This window comes from Copadichromis virginalis, linkage group LG6, assembly GCF_057382275.1.
Source record: "Copadichromis virginalis isolate Kocher_CV1m ecotype Utaka linkage group LG6, C_Virginalis_male_GT1.1, whole genome shotgun sequence".
Taxonomy (NCBI): domain Eukaryota; kingdom Metazoa; phylum Chordata; class Actinopteri; order Cichliformes; family Cichlidae; genus Copadichromis; species Copadichromis virginalis.
Window position 1 is genome coordinate 29349920 of NC_140623.1, and position 26897 is coordinate 29376816.

Consider the following 26897-nt stretch of genomic DNA (forward strand, 5'->3'; position numbering starts at 1 on the left):
ATGCAAATGTGCATCAGTTTATCTTTGTTAAATCTAACACAGACACCCACTCACACCACCCTAACATCAACTGACCCTGTCATGAGCTTCTCTCTCCCACACGCAGGGTTTGTATTACATTATTATTAACATTTCTGCTCAATGAGAGAGTATCAGCCTGTTAAACAGGTGGGCCTCCATAGCTGTAAATCTGGGTTTTTTTATGGCTTTTCAAAGGCAAGGTTTTTCTTTATTGATGTAAACGTGAAAGTGGGATGGCTAATGGTGTGTTATAATCTGTATTATGTGTTGTTCCAATGGCAAATTACTTGTCTTCAGACACTTGAGACCTGTAGTTTTGGTCATAAAGGGCTGGAAGTGGTCAGCAGCAATACTGGAGTAAGCTGGGGTGTTTAAATGATGCTCTTTCGGTACAAAGGGGCCCAAAGTGTGCCAAGAAAATATCCACCACAAAATTACACCACCACTACCAGGCTGAGCTGTTGATAAGGGGCAGGATGGATCCACGGTTTCATGTTGTTTTACGCTGACCGTTTGGGTGTTGGAGCAGAAAATAAGACTCGTCAGACCAGCAAATTTCATCCAAATTTTCTGATGCCCAGATAATTTGGGGTGAGACTGTGCAACTTTTAGCCTCAGTTTCCTGTCTTTAGCCGACAGGAGTGTTAGTTTCCATTTAATATTATTTATAAAACAATATATAATAATCAGGTACCTTCAGGCTGAAGTTGTACTGCGGTTGTTATTCTTCATTTTTCGGTGAGACAGGCTGTTGTACATACTGATGTAGATCTATTTTGTTTATGTATTTGTGTGTATTTACTGAATAGAATCACCATGAGGCAGGTAAAGGCTCTGCGTGCTTTACAAATTCAACAGTTGGTTCATTACAAGGTAACAAGCAGCGCTGCAGCATGTCACATGACCTATCCTGCGCGCCCCCGCTGCCCCGCTCTGGACCAATGAGCAGCCCGGTCGATTTGGAAGGGCGTCGGGAGCGCGCGGCCGGGGTCTCGCGTACAAGTGTTGCGTGCTGCCGCTTTGCCGTCAGTTAACCGCTGCCTGGATGTCTCACGGCGGGTGAGGCTGTCCATCTCGAGCGGCAAAACAAAGAAGGAGCTCTTTTGTGGTGTTTTTTGACTTGAGCCCAGAGTGGGATGTGTAACGCCCAGGTTAGCTTCCCGCTGTCCTGGGTTTGCGGCTGTGTGAAGGACTGACAGGCGGGTTTTTTCTTCTTGTAAGGCATGTGATAAGAGAGAGGAGGCTGTGAGGCGTGTTCACGGATGTAACCGGGAGCTGGGGAGAGGGAAGACGGGGGATCTCCTCTGGTTTCATGTCGGCTGTGGATGTGACCGTTCAGCAGGGACGTGCTGCTGGATTTTTAGCTGTTGAATGGCAGATACTCACAGAAGAGGATGGTGATGAATGACTGCGGAGCTCAGTAGTTTGCAGTTATCTGAATGACTTGTGTCTCTTGTTAAAACGCGCACACACGGTGGAGCCGTTTTGATTGTTCGTGGAGTGGAGTGGGGGCTAACGCTGGTTAAACAACACAGGGTGGATCGGTTCAGGCGCGGCCACAGGCGGACCTACAATGCGGATTACCCCTTGACTGTTTGCCTTTGTGTTATTACACATTTGCCTGAAGTTGAGATAAGACTCGCAGGCCTATACGAGTATCTTTTCTTATTTTATTGTCTTAAGAAAGGAGACATCGCGTTCATCTGTGGGCCGAATCCCCACATGTGCACAAGTTGTCCGTGAATCTGCACGGACTGAAGGCAGCAACAGGGACAGCCATGGCGAACGACTCCATTCAAGTAAGTTTTATCAAGTTGGATGTCCTGAAGCCTGCAAACGTGGTCTGAATAAAGCCAAAACTGGCTCACAGATACTCATCCTTTGAAATCCAGACATTTCTGTTGACACAAGTTGTGTGAAGCCAAAATAGCTGTTTTAACTTTTTAAGTTAAGCAGTATTGTTTTTTTATAGAAAGTTTCCCCCTACAAATGTAACGAGAATAGTGGATTTAACTGACCCATGTTTTGTTAAAATTTGGCACAAATTTCCACAGGATCTTAGAGCCTAAGATGGGTTTTCCAAAGCTCAGAAACATGAGCTCATTCTGACATTCGAGTCTCCCAATCAATTGTTTGGTGAAAAATTAGTAGTTGGTGATTGCTATTATCTTAATTGATTATTGGTGGTGGCTTGGTGCTGGAGGCCATTAGTGGCCCCCGTACCACACTGTAAGAACCAACAACCTGTCAGTATAAGTGGAAATGGATAGTTTGCTTCTTGTTAATAATGTATGATGGGTCCACTGTCTGGTCCTGCAAAGAGCTTGTGCAGAGATCTCCTGCACCTTGCTTTGTTTGGCTGTTTGCTGTGACCTGGTGAAGCTTGTTTTGTCCAAAGCTTTGTTGCTTTCATAGTGTTGTGTGTGTGTATATAGGCAGTGGCGTGTCTAGAAAATTTTTGTTGGGGGGGCCAGGTAGGGGCACAGATTTGGAGAAGGGTGGCAGATTTAATTGGCAGATAATGTTTAAAAAAAAATTCTACCAACCCTTAACCATAATTCAATAATCCTATAAACCTAATAACCAAATGCACTTTTAACTGTTATTAGAATGAGATTTTAACCACTACGGTGCAAAGTTTTTAGATACTGCGTTGATAAAGTACAAGAGATACAATCAGTGCTTTGTCAGTGTTTACTCAGCAGTCAAGGACATCAATATTTACATAGTATTTTTACTGACATATAGTGCACATATGTTTTGGGCAAAAACATTTTTGAATATTAAAATACGAACATTTTTAACATACAATTGACAAATTAGCCAATGTAAAACTTTATCTGCTTATTAAAAAAGAAGATAATCTTCTCACAAACTGGTGTTTGATTTTGAAACAGGAAAAAAGTGGGGAAACAAATGAAAAGACTAACATTTGAATAAAACCTGAAAGCAAGTAAATACTTTCTATGCTGCCTTATGGTAAACTTTGGTAATATTGATAAAGAACAACACTGGCTGATGATGAAATACAGTCAGCTGGCATGGTGACACTGCCAGTATTCACCTGCAGGGCTGGACTGGGACAAAAGAATTGGGCATTTTCACTACAGACCGACCCACCAGGTATTAAAGCCATAAAGACTTTGACTGAAAACAAACCCTGTTGTGACAGTGATGTATAGTCTTGTTGGTATATGTATGATTTCTATACATTTTACGTCAGATAAAAACTTTGGTTGTAAGGTTTAGATAATTATTTAATAAAAGCTAGGTATTTTAAATGAGAATAAGAAAGAAAAGTATTTCTTTGTGCCTTTCCCTGTTAATGCCCTACATGCCCCCCTGGCAAAACTTTCCTAGACCCGCCCCTGCACAGTTACCAGCTGTCAGCTACATAAAAAAGGATCCTGATGTTATTTGTCTCTCAGAAACAGTTGATAACTTCCCTTCAACTCATTCATGTCACCTAAAAGGTAAACCTGTTTCTCCATCACCTGTTCAGCTCTGATGGTTCAGTAAGGACATCTCCTGGTTTCATCTTCATGTTTCCCTCTCACCACATATCCAAACCGACATCATGACCAGCAGCTTTACAGCTGTGGCTCCAGCAAACATCAGCTGATACTAGAAATTAATATTAAATAAATTCTAACAACAGCTGATCAAGCTTAAACGTGCTGCTGTTGTTTAACGCGACATCCGCTGGTTTCCTCTTTCTGGCGCAAAGTGGGCGATAAATAAATGAGAGAGAAAAGCCGATCAGCTGATCATTGATCAGTTTCATGATTGAAGTAGAAACAGGAGAGGGAGGGGAGAGAATGAGAGAAGAAGAGGCAGCTGTGCAGCGTAAAGACAGAATAAATCCAGCTTTGTGTCTTTTTTCCATTCTAGCTAAAGTTCGGGACAAACTGCGTCTCTTCTCAGCTCAATACGAAACGTGTAATATTTTCTCTGAATGAGGGACCATTCCATTTTTTAAGGAGCCGTTGGCAACTCTACTAACCTTATGAATAAAATAAAGTTCACTATCAGTAACATCATAGCACCCACCCAGCTGGCTAAAACGCAGTATGAGTTATTGCAACTGACAGTAAAAAGTCAGCAACATGAAAATAAACTCCACCTAAACTTGGTTTATATCTGACCCAGATAGACTGCAGGTCATAACTTCTTACCTGAAGTTCAGTTCACCTGACACTCGGACTGGCGGCTGCCTCGGGGCTCTCCTCCTGCCTCCCCTTCCCTCATCCACCTGCTGGCCTCTGTGGAAGCCCCACCATAGCCACCACCAAACAACGGAGTTATTTCTACACATCGACCTGCATCTGGCCAATCCACCACCTCTCATTGTTCATGCCATTACAAAAAAAAAAATAAAAAATAAGTCAAATAAGCCCGATGGCCAGTCCAGCTATGTTAACCTGCAACCAAATCTGCAGCTCCATACAGCAATGTTACGACTTAGATTACATCTTATAACTCATAACTCTTATGTTAGCTGCCCTCAGTAGCATACTGTCTGAAATATTCGACGGCTGCAATAATTCTTTAAGTGTTATTTTTTCCTTGGTATTCTAATTTCACCGAAGTTTACTAAACTCAACAAACTTAATATTACTTACCGGGACATTTATTCTGTCCTCATTTTCTTTCACCGAAAAATTGTTTCCTGCAGTGCCGTCTTTCGCGCTTGGCTCTCCTACCTTTGCTAACGTGATGCACATAGCGCAGAAGCCGATGCTGCATTCACTTACACTCGGATATCTGAGCGTCACCGTGAAAACATAATCGGACATTTGATATTTGATTGAATTTTATTATTTTGCCTTTGGGGTGGCACCTGGGGTGGCCAGTCTGGTTGGGGGGGTGGCCTGTGCCCCCCCAGGCCACCCCGCTGGACACGCCATTGTATATAGGAAAGGCAGGTGCATGCAGGCACAATACTGGTGTTTGCTGTAAAACAACACTCACTATTTCCAGCTGCCTTCAGGCATCACTTGAATGTGAATGCTTTAGCAAAACAGGAAGGAGTGCTTAGTTTGCATTTACAGGGAATAGGTGTGTGCTGAGTTAAAGAGAAACATGATTTCCTGAAGTGGCGTTTAGGTAATGAGTTAATTGCTTTAAGTCATCTAGGCTGAAACTGAAGAACATGAAGGGGGCAGATAAGTTTTATGAGATTCATACACACTGGATTTGAGAAGCTGTTGACATTTAGAGCTGTGTGTCAGCTGATGTACAAGCCTGGAGCTGCGTGCAGCTGAGAAATGGGTGTGTCCGTGTCGTCACGCAGATGACGTCGGTGTACAGGTTGTCTACTACTTTGAATTCCTATTTGTAATTTAGGAACGTTAATGCCAATTATTCACGGCTGAAAAATTGGCATTGGTTTACTCTGTAATTAGAGGTTTGGAACGTATGCAAGTGAAAATACAGAAGATGAAGAAGATAATAGAGGTGATAGCTCCAGAACAGACGGGCTCCTTGCAATAATAATGAAATATGAAATTTATAACCAGTGTGCAAGTCTACGAGTTCCTGTTGCCATAAAGTGTTGACTAAACTCAAATGTTGTTTGCCCACATTCTGTCATTTCACCCATGCTGCCACTTCCCTCCAGTACATTATAACCAAATAAGGTGTGTTGATCTGCAAACGCATTCATGGATGCAGGCACACATGAGAACTCGTGCTCTCACTGGATTTTGAGGGTTACCTGGTGACAAAGCTTGTAGTTTTCCTCCAGTAGCTAGGTTGTTGCTCATGGGGCCTGTACTATGAGGGAAGTTCAATAAACCCAAGACAGCTTTTTCTCTTAACTAGCTTCACTTACACTAACATGGATCATCAGGCTAAGCAATCACACAAAGGTGGTTATCCACATTTTACAGGAGGTAAATGGGAAATGGACTGGTTCTGCTATAATAATAATAATAATAATAATAATAATAATAATACATTTTATTTATGAGCGCCTTTCAAGTCACCCAAGGACACTTTACAATAGGATATAGCTATAGCTCTTTTCTGTTTTATTACTCAAAGCACTTCACACAACAAATGTCATTCACCTATTCTTACAAGCACTTTTTATATTCTTAAGTGCTTTCTGTGTAACATTCACGCTCTGATGGATGAATGGAAGAGGAACTTGAGCTTAGGATCTTGCCAGACATGGAACCACCAACCATCCAATTAATAGATGCCAAGAGCCACCTCCTCGCCTCCTTCCTGTTGACATACTAAAGTATTTCCAAGTGAGCTGAGAGACATGCTCTCTCCATTGTGTCCTTACTGAGTCTGCCCACAGTAGGAGAAGCCTGAGACACATCATCTAAGAAACATTCATGTAGCTATTCTGATTAAATCCCCAAAGACTACTTTCCAATTCAGAAACCCCTATAAAGAGGAATAAAACAAGAGACTGTTAGTCTGCCAAATACAGAGTTCCTGTGGTCCCATCAAACAGCCAGGCCAGAGGGGTTCACTATATGGGCGTAGGGATTTGATGCTATGTGGCTTGGATAGCGGCTGGGTGCCACAGTCCGAGAGGTCTGGTCGGGTAAAGATACCATTCAGTCAGAGCAGCTTGTGTTTGTGAGATGGGAAATTTAAAAAAGCAGCATGATAAATTGATGGAAAGGGGTATGGATACTAAATTGATTTAATTAAACAGTAAGTAAAGTTGCTAAAGTGTGTAAGTTGCTACACGTATCTTTATCACAGATCTATGGTCAAGAGATTTGTCTTGTGATTGTAATGTCATATCCCATTAAATGAATTAATTAATGTGTTGCTTTCAGTGTTTTATTACAGCATGTAAAACTGTTTCTGCAATTTCCTTTCAAAAAGAAAAGCTAAAAAAATTCTTTAAGTTCAGTAAGTACAAGAGAATTGCTTCTTTGTATTACGATCATGTCACTTTTAAGGCTTCTAACAATAGTACTCCTTTAAAACTACTCAAAGCCAGAAGGGAAACAAACAAACAACAGAGTAAAGGTTGGTTTGAAGGATAAAGCATTTTCCAAGGAAAAAAGGGATTTGGATACAAAACATTTAGGAAAAGAACTTTCAAATGTTTGCGTTGGTATATCAAGTCTAATTCATCAAGAGACTAGTCTAAGAATAACTGTTAGCTACAAAGACAGCGACTTTATTAGATTTCCCCCTTTTATTTGTGTCAGGAAGCTATGAGCACCAGCATGTGTCTTTAGGAAAATGAGCCCAGTTAATTATGCTGCTTGACTACACCGTATTATGTGACTGCTTTTAAAAGCTTTCTGCCTCTTTAACCAATTCTAGCCTCGTTGTCCTTGACGTTAAAGTGCCAATACACGCACTCTGTGTCAGACGTCCTCACCGGGTAAACAACTATCTGCCCAGTCTGTTTGGCATAGATTTTTTCTGTACTATGCCAAACAGATAGGTCTAATTTTGGTTCCCCTACTCCGCTGACCAATGTGCGAGATGTGCCATTGATTGGAATTTGTAAATTTGAATCAACCACCTAATGAGAGCGCCTACAGCTTAAAGCCAGATGTTTTTTCTGCCTCCCACAAAAGATGTGGTTATGTTTTTCTTTCTAAGAATATCGCAAGACTCCAATAATCAGGAGGCAAACAGCAGCACTAAGAGCAGTTTGATATTTCTCTGGTCTGCTGTGTACATGTTTTGTTTTTATCATGGTCTCAGGAGATTTGGAGTCTATGGAGAAGGATGGTCAGTAAAAGAAGGAAAACAGAAGGAGATCTAGACATGGACTTGGGTCTTTGATCTTTTCCAGTAAAGTTGAAAAGGGAGAGGCTACTTTAAGTGGCAACCGCTTCAGCAGAATTGGAAACCCCCTTTTGTCCACAGGAGCTGATGATGATGTACTGGTGGAACTTCCTCATGTTTTCATGGAGCGGGTGCATCAGTTGGAAGCGGTCTGCGGGGCATTCATCTCTAAATTTACCTTATATGTGCTGATGCAGGGTTTCAGCACTTGTCCAACTTCTTCAGCACTAATTGTATGACACAAAGAAATACTAGTTTTTTTCCTGCTTCCAGTGTATTAAGGGAAGCTGTTCGTATGACTAAATCTATGTAGTAGTCAGTAGACATAAGAACTGTATCAAGTCATGGCAAAGGTCTTATTTTCTTCTTTTGATTTCATTGATGTTTATTTTTGCCCTTAACCCTCTTCTTTATTATTTTTTAAACTTCTTCACTTGTTTTTTCAAACAGACACATGTAATATTTGAGCCTTATTTCTAATGGCTACTGAGGTACATTACCTTAAAGTTTGTAGCTTTTGTCCTAGGTAGTAAAACACCTTTGTGTAGTCAGGACATGGCAGGTCTCCAGGCTTCCTAGTTGATGCATAAATCAGTCTGTTTCTTTTTTATTTTATGGGGTTTCCATTTTCAATCTTCATCTTTAACCAACACAGACTGAAGTAACTTAACTTGAGTTATCTTATCACCTCTCTAAGGATTTATTTGTTCAGATATGCAGAACTCCTCCACAAGTCCTGCAAACACGTCTTGATGTGTAAAGTTCCTGGAGTTCCCCTCTTAAGTTCCCATTTTTGTACATCAGAGGCAGGCAGTGAAGCTCTACAACCTTCCCCTGGTGTGCCGCTTGTTTGCCCCCACAGGAAAACCATGTGAAACAGCCCCAATAGAAGCCTGAATCCAACTGCGTCACACTTCCCTGCGAAGGTTAGAAGGCGGACAATAGTGGAGTCGAGGGGAGATGTGTCACTTCTTGTATGTGGATGGATCTGTTGCGTGGAAAATTTTGAAAATCCTGTATTTGTTCATTAATGACAAACTTCTTTTTTTTTTTCTTTTTTTTTTTACACAATTTACATGAGCACACATTCAGGTCTAATATTTAAAGACACACACAGAGTCAGACACTCCAGGGAATGCATAGGAGAGCTTCCCATAAGCCTCACAATGACGTAAGGAGACAGTTATGCACACAAAATAGACTTTTCTCAGCCCCGTGGCCATGTAGGCAGACAGAATCCACAGTAACGCATCAAGGAACTGTTGAGAAACCGGAGACTCTGAGAGGAAATTAATATCCACATTCATTTTCATAGCAGGCCTCTCAGTTTAATAAAACAATGTGGACTAATGGGGTCATGTACTCCCTATCATGTGATGTATTCACTCGCATGAATGTTTCTGTTTTTAGGCTTGTAACACATGATCAGAACCTCCTACCAGCTCTACTGCATGTCTGCCTAATCTCATCTGACCTTCGTGGAATTTTATAGCATCTACAAAACCATTAACACTAGTTGTTTCTACTGAGAAGTCAAAGGTCAAATGAGTGTCATCAGAAGCGTTAGCAATTCAAACCAGTTTGACGATGATTAAAATGAGGTTTTAAAAGCCCACCAACGCTATTCCTCTACCACACATAATCCATGTTTCAATCATAGGAAGTATAAAACATGGATGTAGCCACCATGGTGTGAGACATTGGTTTTGGAGAGCCAGACTAATAAAAACTGTCATCAGAACTGAGGCACTGACTTCTTAGTGTCATGTGGTGGTTTGAGTTGGAACATCTGTCAAAAATGTGGTGACGCCCCTAACTCCAGTATCCAGGTGGATAATTTCAGGAACAGTAGAGATGTTATTAAGGGTAGAAGCTACACATAGAGTTAAAAAACAGCTGTTTTGTACCAGGTTCTAAACCTGCTTTTTGATCCTGTAGAGTTGGGCATTTTAACATTAGACAGTTCGTACCTGTCAATGCAGCAAAACTAAGGGAGGATTTAGGATCACCTGATTCAGCACTAACCATGTGCTTTACCAGGAAGGAAAGTTTTAAGGTTAATCTGAAAAGTAGAGATAATGTCCGTCTCCCGAATCCAAGCTGGGAGCTGGTTCCACAGAAGAGGGGCCTGAGATCTGAAGGGTCTGTCTCCCATTCTACTAAATATTCTAGGAACCACAGGTAAGCTCACAATATCACACCAATGGAGAGTAAAATGCTCTATTGGTGTGAGATTGTGTTATTGGGTCTCTAAGATAAGATGGGGTGTGATTGTTGTCAACTATTACAGTTGCTCTGTTTCTGCTCTCCCTATTATAGCAGCCTGCCAAAGATCTTCTCAGTTTTGTCATGCATTAAATAATTTTGTCCCTCTCACTTCTCAAATTTGTTGATCTGTTGAAATGAGTGTAAAGGAACCACATAAGAGCCAATAAACGTCTCATTAGCAGGCAAATCAGTCTTTTAACAGCGTCTAAAAATGGGGTGTTTTCATACAGTAAGTTACATGTTTGGTACTGATGGGAAAACAAAATAAGAGCTTTAATAGCACTGGCTCATTGCTTGGATCGTTGGTGCCCTGATAGGAGCATTTCAGATGGGGGCAAAGTTTTGCAAGGGCACAACAGTGGAGGGAAGAGGAGGGGCCACGGGGCGATGTGCTGATGATGAGGCTCTACGGCCGCAGCGGTACAATAGGTTGCATTGTCTGACAGTAGCAGCCCAGATCACATTCAGTTCACTATGAGTTTATTTTCCTCATCCTTGTTGGAGCGTGTTAGTGACCACACCCTCACTAACCAACCAGCCCAGCTGCCCACCCTCAGGCAAGGTATTAAAGTCCGATACTGTTAATAGTTTTTTGGGTGGAGGGGTGGAGGTGTTTGTTTTTCTTAAACTGAGAGCCTGCCTGTGTGCTTGGTAGATGTGATGAGCCGCAGCAGCTATTGTAAACTGGCGTTCCTGTCCGTGGATTTTTTTCCCCTCCCTGTTTCTTTATCTTTGTTTCACATCTTGCCTTCCCTCTGTGCAAACATCCCATAATTCCCATGACCTCATAGCGATGTACCCCTGCATTCCAGCTTCGCATGGACCCCTCCTTCTCCCCAGACGCTCGCACACAGGCCAGCGAGGCTGAGCTCACACACTGTTGTGACATCACCTATCACCCCTGGCCAGTTAACCTCCGCCAGCTTTCTGGGTGAGAACTGGGAGGGCCGGAGTGATCAGGAGTGAGTGGCTCAGGGCGGGTCACTCAGTTAAAACATAAATGAAACAGACATTTCACTGCCTGTGGCTGTTTTTCGTCGCATGAGGCCAGGCCACAGATGCCGAAGTTCTGCCCTCACATCTGCATCCGTTAAAGTTGGATACCACCTCTTTTTTTAATGTCAAGTCTTTGAAGTTTCATTATACGATGGCAGTAGTTCCTCACTTTCGTGCTCATTTGGGTCCCGGCCTGGCTTGTCAAAACCAGCAACCTTGCACTCGACATACCTCGACCCCTGACCCCTTCCTCATTATGGCAGTGCCCAGGGCCCCTCGGGACACATACATCGATCCCAGCCTCATCGGTCAGTCCTGCCGTGCAGTTTAAACAGCCACTCAGTTACGTTAACTGTCTCTGAACCTACCAGAGGACACTTTATATATTTAGAACAAACTCAGTCTTTGCTGAAACAATCAGGGAATTGGGACGGACAACTGAATGCATGGCTGCTGTGATGTTATCCTAAGGATTTGTGCTTTAAAGTGTAGGTTACAATCCTTCTGAAAGAACTCGAATAGCAAATAAACCAAATAATTTAGTCTGCCTTAAACTGTGGTGCATTTAAAACCCAACGCTGAGCTTGCGTCTAAAGGTCAGAGACCTTTGTTTTTAGGAAAAATAAATCAACAGAGAGCATTATGCTGTAATCTCTGGTGTTGCCGGAGGGAGAGTGTTTCAGGGAAATGCGCTCTTCCTCTAATAGGATAAGATATTTGGAGATTTAAGCTGATGCAGTTTTAGAGTTTTGATTGGTTCTGAGGAGAAATAATCAGGAAATGGAGTGTTTTATGTGTTGTATAGTAAGCATTAGGCATGAATGTTGATGAACAAAGTGCAGGCCTGCACAAACCCTGATTGTCTCTCATGCTGCCGTCCTTAAGCGAGCGATGCTCTCATCCTCCTGTACACAATATGAAATTTAATCCTGGTGATTTTCCTCACAGCGGGGGGGCAGCTGGTAAACAGTCCATGAACAAAGCAATACACCATCAGTTAATGGAATAAGCTGGGCATGCTTCGCTGTGTGCTGTATGAGTGAGCCTCATGGGGCAGCCGGGGGATTTGCTTCCTATTAAACAAAAAGATGGCTTCTTCAGTTATTATTTTATCTGACCTTTTTTAAACAGAGTTTCTGGCACAAATGTGGGTTTATTGAGCAAGTAGTCACAAAATTGCTCTTATATGCTGATCATTTTTTTCTGTTTAAGCCAGCCTCACTGCCAGGTTGAAATCTGGTCGACTGGACACATTTGGAAAGTGGTGCTGAGAGTTCAGTACACCGCGGGTCAAGAAAATACTGTAAAATGGACAAAAAAGCAAGCAAAGTAAGAAAATACCATCACAGATTTTGCATAGAAGGATGTACAGCTTTTAGAGACGTTGCCAAAAAGAGAAGAAAACACCAGCAAATACAGAAATGCTATATAGCACTAAAGTGGAAATACTGTTACCAGAAACAATTTTGTATTGTCTGTGCGTACTTGTTTGCTTTGTGTCTCCAACACTGCAGATCTGCCGTGATTTGACATAAACGTGTGGTTTAGGACAAAAGAAAGGGTGTGTGGGGACGGTCTGTGGGGATGTGGTGACGCTGTAGAAACAGATAACAGGCTGATGCTGGAGTTTCCAGAAGTCAGACTGTGGGTTCAAGAATTTTCTTTTAATTTTGTGGGTGTTATGGTCTCTACTTTTTTGGTGTGTGTGAGTGTGCAATGATTGGTCATTAAAATGACAAAAAGTGACGGCAAGATGGTGAACGTGTTGTGAGGAAATGATGGAAATGAGCAGCAGAAATGTCAGAATGTGAGACTGATGGTGGCAGATTGCTGTGTCATCTATTGTGCCTGCAGGAGAGCCTGAAACCTTCATATGGCAGATAAGATTTACTTGTTTCAGCATGATGCAACGTATGATCGGTGTCGCAATCTGTAGCGCACTTAAGTGAGACGTCTTCAGACCGAATTGACAGCCAGACATCTAATTTAGCGGCCAGCATTGGCAGAATGATGTCTCCCCCCCCCCCCCCCCCCCCCCACCTTACTGTACAGTGCTAATGATCGTGATGAAATTACAGTATGTAAGGCAAAAAAACTGAGTTTATACAATACTAATGAGCTTGAAAGTCAATATTTGGTGTTGCCACCTTTATTCTTAAGCACAGCAAACTTCCTTGTAATTTCTCTTAGTAGTCTTTAGGAATAGTTCTCCAGGTTTCTTGAAGGACATCCAAAGCGCTTCTTTTATTCTGTTTTCTGTCAAGATGACCCCACATTACTTCAATAATATTGAAGTTCGGGCTCTGGGGAGGCCAATCCATGACTGATAGTTAGGGATGGGAATCAAAAACCGGTTCTTGTAGAGAATCGGTTCCCACTGTTTCAATTAATTGGAATTGTTTGCCTTTTTTGCAAAGTTACTAAGTTACTATTCTTGTGCAATTGCTACAGAATAATTTATGTTATACTTTGTTATTGCTACAGAAGAATATTTATTTTATTAATATATTACATTTACAATGTTTTTTATTCTGGGGACCCCGTGACACCCCATCAAAGAGCCGTAGGCTGTGGATCTCTTAAGATCTCACTATTGGGTTTGTAAGGCCATGTTACTCCTAAATTTCTGTCTTGTTCAAAGAGAAGATATAAAACAAAGTTCTAAGCTAATCGACCTGTGTGCTCCTTTTTTAAAAAACAAGAATCGATAAAGAATCGAATTGTTAAACAGAATCGAAAATGGAATCGCGAAAATCTTATCAATTCCCATCCCTACTGACAGTATTTACTGGATTGGCAGTGTAATTGCGATCATTGTCATGCTGAAAAATGAAGCTGTTACCAATCAGATGCTTTACAGATGGTATTGCAAAATCTGATGGTAGATTTCTGTGTTTATAATTCCATCAACTTTGATAAGATCTCCAGCACCACTGGCTGAAATGCAGTCTTAACCTCCTCTGTGTTCTACAGATGGCTCTCATTAAGACTGAAGTTCTTGAGTAATTTGGCATCCCTCAGTTTTCTTTCTCTCTTCCTCAAGAAAGGCATTTTGACAGCCACCCTTTCACTATTTAGGTGGAAGGATGGTCAGCTGAAGGATCAGATCTCTGGTCCTGTGTCAGGTCGTTGCTGTTTCTCAAGGACATGACTTTCAGATCCTGTTAATCTATAAACATTTATTTGGACCTAGTTTACAGTTTTTTGTGCTTCTGTGGTTTTAGTTGACGGCGCTTTAGAAATCACCTTGTTGACACAAAAATACTGTTTTATGCCTGTCATTTTATTAATTTTGGGGAACTATGTGTTTTTGTGACTGGATGCTAGTAGGTGCTTAAAAATACTGCTTAAACATGTGTTTTTGCAAAGCTGTCTGTTATGTGTACACATAACACTGGTTAATCCCTTGAATTGGGTGCCTTTTTATTCTTGAATGATTCATATGCACTCCACACTGTATATAAATGCCACTTGTTTTGCACATATTCAACTCTGTATATTTTATATATTTTATTATTATTATTATTATTATTATTATTATTTTATTTTATTTTTTTACTATTTAATTTGTAAAAATGTGTATACACACACACACACACACACGTAGGAAAATATTTAGTATACACATCAAGAAATGCATACACTATTATATATTGTACATATATTTATTAGTTTCAGGTTGGCCATTCTTGTATTTTGCTCGTTTGTGTTGTTGTGTTTGCACATCTCTGTTGCTTGTGGGGCTCGCACACAAGAATTTCACTCGCATGTGCTGTGCCAGTGTGCCTGCACATGTGATGTGACAATAAAAAAAAAAAAGTGAAAAAGTGAAAAAAAAAAAAAAAGTGAGGTCAGCATTAGCTGGAATAAGAAACCAAAACACATTCCTCTGAGGAATAAAAGGGCTGGACTGGAAATCTGTGAAAAAGCAGCCGATGTCCAAAGAAAAGATTTTCAGAAAACCTGGAGAATTGTTGCTCAAGACCAGTTAAAAATTCCAAGAATGTCCAGCTCCTTGGATGAAAAATATAAAGAAATAAAGGGTGACTCAAGACTTTTGCACAATACTGTGTATTCAGCTCTACATTCATTTTAGAAACATAACTAAACCCATTTAGGGGCAAGTGTAAATCCAGTATTCACTCTTTTAGCTCTGCTTTTCTTCTCTGACTCCTGAGGAATACAGTATCTGTCTGTATGTGTTCACCAGCCAGTGGTTAACTGATAGGTAATCTTTTAGGCTAAGAAGCGAGTGTACAGAGAGCTTTTGGAGTGTTCTCACTGAAAAGCCCCCTTAGCACAAAAACATCTCTAAGAGAACCCTGAAAGCAAACAAAGATAGTAAATTTGTGGCACAGTCAGCTGAGCAGTCAGCTTAAACTCAAATCTGTTATGCACCGTGAAGCACGCTCATCGCTACAAGTGACTCGTTTTGTTTTTGCTTTGTGTTTGACTCTTAATGACATTATACGGAAAACTGATTTTTTTTTTTTAAGTAATCTTTCTGACAGTTGTGTTTATACTACACCAAATATCTGTATAAAAATGTATACAGATGTCTGTCAAACAATTCCCCTCATTGGCTGAATATTCTGATGCTAATCTTGGAGTCAGTTGCTACTGAGAGAGCTGGTTATGATGGTTTAACTCTCTTAAACGGGACCAACTAGACAATTTTGCTTGTCAGACTTCCTTAAAACGTATTTATTTAAGAGCTACGTAGGTCCCCTCCTCTGTGAACATCGTTGAATAATTTTCAGACATAGTACCTCGTCCTGTGAGTGTAGTATTTGCAGTGCTGTGTTAATGGTGCTCTCCACATTTCTAAGGAAACCGCCGCATGAACAAACGTTCATCACAAATGGTACTGGATCAGCAACATTTGCGAAAGTAAAGCAAGCGCCACGTTGGTCTTGCGTTATCATTTACTCCTCCTGCTGTCTCATCCCTCCTCCTTCTCCTTGCTGTGTACCAGCTGCTCCTCCAGCTTTCTTCCCCCATGTTTACCCGTGTGGCTTGTTGGCTCTAAAGAGCTGTCCTCCGCTAGGGATAATTAGAAGGAAAGCTTTTAGTTTCAAGACATCTTGTTGCTCTTAATCAGCTTAAAGCCAAGTAGACTAAACATATGTAGACATGGGTAATTTACTAAAATAATTCTTGCTACGTTATAACACCATCCTGTTGGTGTCATACACACTCTCGGTCTGTGAACATATCACCAGACTGTTGTTGGTTCGCTGCATTATCTCAGTGTGCAAACTTGTTTGCTGTCACATCTAGAGTTAATAGATAACCCACTGTATGAAAACGTACTTAAAGTATTTTTTTTCTTTGCTTTAATGTGACTGTTGGCAGACAGTTACGAGACGGTCTTTATCAAAGTTTGTGGCACATGTCGTGGGTGTGCCTGTGTGCTTTTATAGTGCGTCATACGCAGTGTGTGACTTACAAGATATAAATAGGCTGCGGGAGTTATTAAAGTCTCCCCACAAACAATCCCTCTCATTACAAAGGGCTGGAGATCAAGTTGCACTGATAACATTTGGCCTACTGGGAGTTTCACCAGCTCGGGGCCTCAGTTCAATGGATGGTTGGATAACTGGGTGGAGCTGCAGTTAAATCACTTTGAATTAAATCAAATCAAGATGCAAAAGGTATTTGCATCAGTGCCCTTATTATGGGAGAGGATATGATGAGTGTGCCTTACTAAAGAGAGAAATTAAAAGGGGAAAAAGGAGACGGTTGGTGTGCAGGACTTTCAGTCTGAACATGTCCTTCAATACAACAATACACAGATAGCCTTTTATAATCATTACTTTGAGGACAATGAAGTGAAATACGCTGCTGAAAGACTCAACGACTTGTTTAGGCAAGGCAAGTTTACTTAAGTAGCACCTTTCAAACACTACAATCCCTTAATGTACTTTACAGGATCAACTCCAAACTAAAAAATAATAGACAGAAATAATATTAACAATCATGATACAGCTACCTGATTCATTCAAAGCAGCAGTGAATAATCCTTATTTTAGCCTCTTTTAAAAAAAAAAAATGGCTGAGGTTGGAGATGATCTGACCTCAGTGGGTACTTGGTTCCAGTTATGTGCAGATAAATGACCCTGTTTAGCTTCATTAAACAAGTCTTACGTAGGACCCAAGCCATTTAATTACTAATATAAACAGTGAGCAATACTTTGAATTCCGTATTTTACTGGAGGCCAGTACAGGGAGCTGATATCCTCTGTCTTCCTGTTTTTGTTAAAATTTGAGTCGCAGCATTCTGAACTAAACTAAACAGTCTAAAAGAAAAAGAGCAATGCATGAAATAAAGGCATGAATAAGCTTCTCTAGCTCTTGCTTGGCCACAGCTGTGTTTCTAAGATGCCAAAAAGCAGGATCATCCAGGATTATGGCAAACTTTTCGTGATATCCAACAAACAGTGAACGCTGCCTAAGCGAAAACCTGTAGTGATCCCGTATGTGTCAGGAGTATCGGAGCAGTTGAGACGCTTTTTTTAAAAAAAAAAAAAACGGGTCTCTGTGGCTTTTAAACTCCAAAACACGCTGCGCCAAAAATTTGTCCACCCCAAGGATCGGGTCCCCCGACACAAACAGAGTAACACAGTGTACGCTGTTAAGTGCCAGGAGGATTGCCAGGATTTATACATCGAGGAAACCAAACAACCTCTGGTGAAGCGGATGGCACAACACAGAAGAGCTACCTCGTCAGGCCAGGACTCTGCAGTCTATTTACACCTACAGGCCAGTGGACACTCTTTCAAGGATGAGGATGTACACATCCTGGACAGGGAGGAACGCTGGTTTGAGCGAAGAGTCAAGGAGGCCATTTATGTGAAAAGGGAAAGACCATCTCTGAATCGAGGAGGGGGCCTAAGGGTACATCTTTCGCCATCTTACAATGCTGTGATTGCAGCCAATCCCCAACTCTCTGTGAATGGTACTCATGGCCATTGATCAGTGGGTTTTAGTCAGTGGTTGCTGATCAATGGTCATGAGAATTTGCATAATTAAGATTAAGAAACTGACCTCCCAGCCCATTGTTCCTCAGTGGGCTGGTTTCAGTCATTATGCAAATGTACTGTTTATAAGATTGGGGGAAACCTGCAGTCAGCTGAGACTGAAGAAGGATGAGTGACAAAACGTTTCTCCCACAAAACGCTACGTCCAGATGAACAGAATCAACTTTTGGAAACAAACAGTGATGTTATTTAAAAAAAAAAACAGAAAGGGTTAGGATTAGGCATACGTTACTCAGTGTTGCACTTAATGAGGGACCGAGCACTCTTCTCCCAAGTCTGTTTACACGTCAACACTTTTTCTGGACACTTTAATGAGAGTGGCCTCTTAGAGGACAATTAACTAAGCGTAGTCTCCAGAATTATATTTGGCTATGTAATTAGAGATGGGACTGAGATGCTTTGAGCCTTCACACTTGATTAAACAGTGGTTACACAATCATTATCCCCCCCGAATACTTTATATAACCTGATACAAACCCACCAAAACATGAACCTTAACCTTTCTCTGTTTTAGATTCAGTTACACAAAGTCTTCCACTTTTACGAGGTATAGTAACTCACCCACCTTCCACAGAACTGATCTGCTGCCTCGATAATATCAACGTATTTCAAAAGTCGGCTCTTTTTGTTTTATTTAGATGCAGGAGAAGTTGTTGTCTGAAGGTCTGTAAGGCTGAGCAAAGCTGGCTGCTTTTAACAATATTAAAAATGAGATTTTTTGCAGATTAAACTGAAATGATGTAAGGGGATAATCTTCATATGAACCCCTAAAATGTTCTTGCACAACCACAACCTGCGTGGCAGATGTTTGATTAAATTGCCTGCTAAAGTTGACCGATTTTTAAAAACTAAATAAATAGAAGAGTTCATTTGTTCAGTCGCAGCGTATTTCTCCTGCCATCGGCAGGTATTTAGTTACCTGAGAGTAGAGATGTTTTTAGATTCACATTTGTCACATTTTCAGTTATTCTTGATATATGTAGCTGAAAATTAGGGACATTAGTTTGATTTACCACAAATGTGTATGTATATGAGTTATGTCTCTCCAACTGTGACCACACAACCGCTGTTGGTGAGCTGAACTTGTCTCTGCAGGCTGTTTAAACATAAACCCAGAGACCTGCTGCACTGGTCTCTGCTCCTGCTGCCACACCTGAGCCCAACTGTCATAACCGTAAATGTTGTGACACACACACACACGCGCACACAGACACACTCACAATGAATCCCCAGGGTGCTCTTGGGGCATGTTAACATGCATTTCGACTCTGTTTTTCTCTTTTCACCAGCCGCGCACCCTCAGTCTCCCTCGGGTGCTTTAAAACACAAATGTGACGTACTTTCTACCCACATTGCTCACACAGTCAGTTCACGTGGCTTTTTCACACACGCGCGCACACTGTGGCAATCACACATATTGTAACGTGCAGGTGTGGCTTGCTCGTGGTCAACTCTTAGTCATGCTGTGCTTAAAGAGCAAACCTGACATGTTTTCTAAAGAACTAAAAGTCACTGCAACAGAAAAATGAATATTTACTCTCGAGCTAGTTTGTCTGACATCTGTGACTGCCGTTGGTTAGATTTTATTGGAACAGTTCACTGGACCACAACACAGGCACTGTGACAAATTGTTTAATGGTATTGATCGTATAAACTGGTGAAAAACAACAGATTGAATAGAAGACAAAGGAGATCAGCATGTTTGTTTTTTGATGAAAATAACTTTTCTGTTGGTCCAGATGTTCTATACTCCCCATATGGAAAAGAAATAGTAAAAACTTATATGATTTACTCATGAAAGTGGCCACTTCCTCATTACTTTCATATATTGTTTTAGTAAGTATCCAAAACATACAAGTTTCATTATATAATTTTTCAAGGGATCTTATATCTGTTTTCACTCTTGTATGCTTTTCATACAAGTTTCACCCAAGACAGATACAAACTTTATAAGATTTATATATATCTTTTCCATATGGGCTTCAGAGCTGCATAATAACTGTGCTAATAACTGAAGATTAGGGTGCTAACATCATGAACTAATGTGGTAAAGAGACAGCTTATTTGTCCCATATTAGCTTCTCTTTATTGGCTCCCTGTTCAATCCAGCCTTCCAATTTAAAATCCTTCTCCTCACATACAAAGTCTTGGATAATTAGGCAAAATCTTAAAGACCTCATTGTACCATATCATCCCATTAGAGCACGTTGCTCCTGAATCCTCCCTTAGTTATGCTGCAATCAGTCTGGGCTCCTGGGGACTTCCCATGATGAGTGTTTCTTCTTCGCTCGCTTTTTTCACTCCCTATGTGTTTATACACCACTCTGCATTTAATCATTATTTATTATTAATCTCTGGTTCTGTTCCACAGCATGTCTTTGTCCTGTTGTCCTCTCCACACCCCCAACTGGCCACAGCAGATGGCCGTCCCTCCCTGAGTCTGGTTTCTTCCGGTTAAAAGGGAGTTTTTCCTTCCCACTGTCGCCAGATGCTTGTTCATAGGGGGGTCATCTGATTGTTGGAGTTTTCACTATATTATTTTGTGGTTTTACCTGACAATATAAAGCATCTTGAGGCGACTGTTTTTGTGATTTGGTGCTATATAAAATGTATACTGAATTGAATCGAACTTGAAATTAGCAGACTCTTTGTAACTGAACAACACTCTGCAGTCACAATAATGACTACCAAACTTTATGTCCTTGGGGGCATTTCATTTCAGTGGTTTGGAAATACCTGTTCTGAAATTCTTAAATCTTGTCAAAGACAAATACCAACCACATTAACATAAATTAAACTCAAACTAAGACTGAAACTAATTAAAACACTAAAGTGAAACTGTAACTCATTCTGGGAAACTGGAAACAAAAAAAAATGAAAACTAATGAAAAATGCCAACCTTTAAAAACTCTGCTCCAGACTCAGGAAGCTGTTACATTATAGAAAAGGCATCGTGTGACACTAGAAGGAACGAACTGTCCCCACAGGAAGCAATAGATTAAAAATCCCCCCCCTTTGAAGGTATGATGCTTCGCCTCTACGTCTGTACCATTGGACTGCTCACAACGTAATAATAAAAATGTCAAAAAAAAAAAAAAGAGATTTATAAATATCATTTGATGTACAGAATCTGTTGGGTCTGTGTTTCCACAAGCCCCGCTAATTCTAGAGACTTATTCATCATGAAGAAAACAAGACAGTCGATCGATCGATTATTTGCACAAGGGAGGCCTCGTCTGTGTCCACCACGAAAATGACCCCCAGATCTGACTTCCTCCTGCTACCTTTTATTGAGAGACAGTTCACACAAAACACGTCAGAACAAAGCCACGCCCCCTTGGTTCTAAGACAAAGCATTTTATGTATATGTGTGAACTTCTGTAAGAGTGTGTGTGTGTGTGTGTGTGTGTGTCAGACCTCCTGCTGACCAAAGGGTCGTAAACGCAGGAAGCCTACATCAAAAGAAGCAGATCTTCCAGATAGGATGTATCTACAATAAAACCTCCCCCAGCACAGAGTGGTTGGAGAGGTGGTCAGGATCAAAGGAATGGCTTTGATCCTACTGCTTGAACCAAGACTGTACAAATTTAAGAAACACAATGGCAACATTCAACAATTAGACTTAACAGAATCAAAATTGTTTTTAACCTCCTAAGACACGAACTCTTCCATGGCATGCATTTTTAATTTCTCTTTGCACCCGATGAATGTAAAAACAACATGGAATATATATATCCATATATATATTTGGACGCCAGGTCCTAGGAGGTTAAATTTGTTTAATGTAACTTTTAGTACATTTGACAGTAAAGACTCTGCCATCATCTTTAATCCCGTACCGTTTACCACCTTATAATGTACAGTCACCTGGACTGAGTGAATGGGTATTGGTGTTCAAAGTTAAGTTCACTGTAACCTCTTTTTGTCCATCAATCAAGAATTAATTCAATGACTCTGAAGAAATGTCAGGATAAAAATTTAATTATTAAGTTCTCACATTTTACATCCAAAGGTCTGGACAGTCTTTCATTGTAGCTGCATCTTGCCTGGCGGGTAAAAGAAAACAGTCAATGAGATACATTTAGTTTCTTTTTCCATCCATCAATTTACTTCTGCTTATCCAATTTAGGGTTGAGGGGGCGACGGAGCCTATCCCAGCTACCACATGACGAGAGGTGGGGTGCACAGTGGACAGGTCACCAGTCTGTCACGGGGCTAGCTTCTTTCAAATCAGAGTTACTCTTTTTAAAAGTGTTTCGTGTTCCTCTCTCTTCAGCAACAAACGGCCAATTTCAACTTCTTTAACACTTTTGTTCACAATCTGCCATTTTCGTCTTCCATTTAAATACACACACACAAGTCTCACAAGCTAGCCTGACACTGGAGTTGCAGTTTTATGATTTATTCATGTATTAACTCCTTCAGTGGCTTTATTTCAGTGTACAACACTGACCTCAAGCTTCACATCTAGCGAAATTTAAATGCTGTTTGACAGAGCTGTGAACCCCGGTCTCCCTCTTGTTCTTGTCTTTACTCGCAGCAAGTCTTCCCTCCCTCGCTGTTTCCATCTCTGGCTATGACGCTCCCTCCTGCTTCCCATCACATACAGTGTTATTTGCCTTTGGACTGCAGGATGCCTGGAGGCCCAAATAAGAAATGTTTCTTTAAAAAGACCCTCACTTGAAATACACCAGGGAGATTATTTAGATTTCAGAAATGGTTTAAAACATGTAGAATATTTAAAAAAATAAAAACTACAGTGCCTCCCTCACTGATTGTTTTTGATCTTTGGGAGGATGATTTAATGTTCAGCCCTGCACTCTATATATCAGACTGCTGTACTCTGCCCAAAGTGCTCTCAATGAACTCTTCTCCACCCATGAACACAGGCTCTCATCCTCCTCCTTCCCCTCATGTGTCTGATGTCTGTGCATTTGGCAGCCAGTCTGGCCTCCCAGCATGCTCTCACATGCTCTTTTATCTATTATTCGCCTCTGGCTCTGAGGGCCAACCATCCTCCCTTGCTCCTCCACCTGCTTCTTTATCACTGTTTGGCTGACCATCTCTCTTCCCCTCTCCTCCCTTTCCTTCTGTCTCTTACTCTCTTGCTGTCCACCTCCTTCAGCCTGTCTGTCTGTCTCTCTCTCTCTGCTTGGAGGCTTTTTTGGCCTTTTTGTCTGTCTCGTGGGGAAGGGTGGTCTCTGTCTTTTTTTCTTTTCCCCCTCCAGTCTCATCCTTCCCTCTGCTTTCAGAAAATTAGATGAAAAGAAGTGTCACCAAGGGAGACTGGAACAAAATGGGAAGCTCATAGAGTTCACTATATACTGAAATTAAATTTTCTGCCGTGTTGTGTTAAGTATCAACCAGAAAGGACTGGCTGCTCCCTTCAGGGTTTGTCACAGCAGAGCATCTGCCTCCATCTCACCCCATCTCTAGCATCCTCCTTTGTCACACTAACCCTCTTCATGACCTCCTTCACTACATCCATGAGCCTCCTGTGTGGTCTTCCTCTTTTCCCCCTGCCTGGCATCAGTAGTCAACATCCTTTGTCCCTCCTCTGTTCAGTGTCCAAACCATCTCAGTCTGAGCTGTCCCAATTATTTAGTCATGTCTAATCTTGTCCATTCTGCCATTCCTAGTAAACATCTTCAGCTCGGCCTCCTGTGTTTTTTATCTTCAAACAGTAGTACACCACCACCTCTCCATCTCCAGCCTCTCTTCCACCTCCTCCTTACTATCACTATACAGGGAGTGCAGAATTATTAGGCAAATGAGTATTTTGTCCACATCATCCTCTTCATGCATGTTGTCTTACTCCAAGCTGTATAGGCTCGAAAGCCTACTACCAATTAAGCATATTAGGTGATGTGCATCTCTGTAATGAGAAGGGGTGTGGTCTAATGACATCAACACCCTGTATCAGGTGTGCATAATTATTAGGCAACGTCCTTTCCTTTGGCAAAACGGGTCAAAAGAAGGACTTGACAGGCTCAGAAAAGTCAAAAATAGTGAGATATCTTGCAGAGGGATGCAGCAGTCTCAAAATTGCAAAGCTTCTGAAGCGTGATCATCGAACAATCAAGCGTTTCATTCAAAATAGTCAACAGGGTCGCAAGAAGCGTGTGGAAAAACCAAGGTGCAAAATAACTGCCCATGAACTGAGAAAAGTCAAGCGTGCAGCTGCCAAGATGCCACTTGCCACCAGTTTGGCCATATTTCAGAGCTGCAACATCACTGGAGTGCCCAAAAGCACAAGGTGTGCAATACTCAGAGACATGGCCAAGGTAAGAAAGGCTGAAAGACGACCACCACTGAACAAGACACACAAGCTGAAACATCAAGACTGGGCCAAGAAATATCTCAAGACTGATTTTTCTAAGGTTTTATGGACTGATGAAATGAGAGTGAGTCTTGATGGGCCAGATGGATGGGCCCGTGGCTGGATTGGTAAAGGGCAGAGAGCTCCAGTCCGACTCAGACGCCAGCAAGGTGGAGGTGGAGTACTGGTTTGGGCTGGTATCAGCAAAGATGAGCTTGTGGGGCCTTTTCGGGTTGAGGATGGAGTCAAGCTCAACTCCCAGTCCTACTGCCAGTTTCTGGAAGACACCTTCTTCAAGCAGTGGTACAGGAAGAAGTCTGCATCCTTCAAGAAAAACATGATTTTCATGCAGGACAATGCTCCATCACACGCGTCCAAGTACTCCACAGCGTGGCTGGCAAGAAAGGGTATAAAAGAAGAAAAACTAATGACATGGCCTCCTTGTTCACCTGATCTGAACCCCATTGAGAACCTGTGGTCCATCATCAAATGTGAGATTTACAAGGAGGGAAAACAGTACACCTCTCTGAACAGTGTCTGGGAGGCTGTGGTTGCTGCTGCACGCAATGTTGATGGTGAACAGATCAAAACACTGACAGAATCCATGGATGGCAGGCTTTTGAGTGTCCTTGCAAAGAAAGGTGGCTATATTGGTCGCTGATTTGTTTTTGTTTTGTTTTTGAATGTCAGAAATGTATATTTGTCAATGTGGAGATGTTATATTGGTTTCACTGGTAAAAATAAATAATTGAAATGGGTATATATTTGTTTTTTGTTAAGTTGCCTAATAATTATGCACAGTAATAGTCACCTGCACACACAGATATCCCCCTAAAATAGCTAAAACTAAAAACAAACTAAAAACTACTTCCAAAAACATTCAGCTTTGATATTAATGAGTTTTTTGGGTTCATTGAGAACATGGTTGTTGTTCAATAATACAATTATTCCTCAGAAATACAACTTGCCTAATAATTCTGCACTCCCTGTAGATTACAGCACAAGCACAAGGAGAACATACAAACACCACACAGGAGAGCCTTACACCCTGTAAGGAAAGTTTTAAGCCTAATCTTCAATACATGCATGACCTTTTAGCTGTGAAGCAGCAGTCCAAACCACAAACTAGAAGAATAGTCCTGCATTTATTCAGGCTTAAATAAAGCCTGAATAAAGCTTTGTTTATTTGTCATTTTGTCTGAACTCTAGAGAAGATTAGCTTCTGCTAATATTCTGTCAACACCAGTTATGTGAATAAAAAAATATTGTACTTTGAAATAAATGGAACTGGAGCAGTTTACAGCCACTCTGGAATGTCTGGAATGTCCAAAACAGTAAGGCTGCGAATACAAACAGCCAAAGTGAGTTTCCTCTGTAGAGTTGCTGGGCTTTACTGTAGCATTAGAGATGGAGCACGAACACCCGGAGAACCGCTGCTCCTGCATGTAGGAACGAGCCAGTTGAAGTGGTTTGGGCATCTGGTTAGGACGTGTCACAGGCACCTCCCTTTGGAGGTTTTCAGTGCACGCCCGGGGTTAGACCCAGAATCTGCTGGAGAGACTGTGCATCCCATCTGGCCTGGGAATGCCTCAGGAGGACCTGGAAGGTGTGGGTGGGGAGAAGGATGCATGGATGGTTAGTTAGTTCACTTCACTGTTTTTTAAGTAGATCAACTCAGTTAAACTGGAAGAATCTAGAAGTGCTTTGTCTGCTCTGTAAAGAAGTGCTATCTAAAAACCAGTGAAGTAAGAATATGTCTTTAAATATTAATAGGATACCCCTATAACTAAATCAATCTCTGTGCTGTTAAATGACAAATGATGGTAAAAGAATATTAGACACTGGTCCTGCTTTTATTCTTCCAGTACTGATCAGTATCTGCCGCTACTGTCTGAAACAGTCCTCACAGTTCAGTTTTTGACAGCACCTCTAATTTAAAAGATTTTCTGTGTGGTCCATGTGCTGCTATCTGACATAAAAAATGACAAATGAAGACTGATTAGGTTCAGAGGAACTGAAGTTAAACAAGTTATAGCGTGGTAGCTTTATCGCTCTGCTGCTTCTCGACTCGTCCGCTACCTTTCCTTTCATCCTTTCCTCTCTCCTCCCCTACTTTCCTGCCAGGTTGGCTGTTGTCATCACTCAGGCATCTCAGAAATGCCTCCAGATGTTTTCTTTGACTCACACATACACACTTGCAGTCTGCTGGACACATTTCCTTTGGCGTGCTGCTCATAAGCAAAGTGAAGCATACATTGTTTTGACTTCAGGTGGAAGTTTGCATGTAACCTTTGGCCTCAAATCCCCGTGTAGTCAACACATCCGGGAATGCTTCTTCTCTGCTGTTTTTCATGCTTTTTATGCGTGACAAAACTAAACTGGCAACACATTAGTGCTACATAGCAAGTCAGGCCTGCAGAACCATTTCAGTCCCTTCACTTCAGAATTAACACACACACACGCTGAAAGACACATGA

General features: G+C 41.4%; 1 protein-coding gene across 2 annotated transcripts in view; it reads left to right on the forward strand.

Moving 5' to 3' along the window:
* Positions 1–1004: 1004 nt before the first annotated feature.
* Positions 1005–26897, forward strand: part of pkn1a (protein kinase N1a) — a 68781-nt gene continuing 42888 nt past the window's right edge. Inside the window, exon 1 of one of the 2 annotated variants that reach the window (XM_085459743.1) lies at positions 1005–1820. In XM_085459743.1, coding sequence (XP_085315869.1) covers positions 1800–1820 — 21 coding nt within the window. In that variant the 5' untranslated portion in view covers positions 1005–1799. Of the gene's footprint in view, positions 1821–26002; positions 26056–26897 lie in introns of those variants that run through there. The other variant, XM_085459741.1, reaches the window with a different exon arrangement.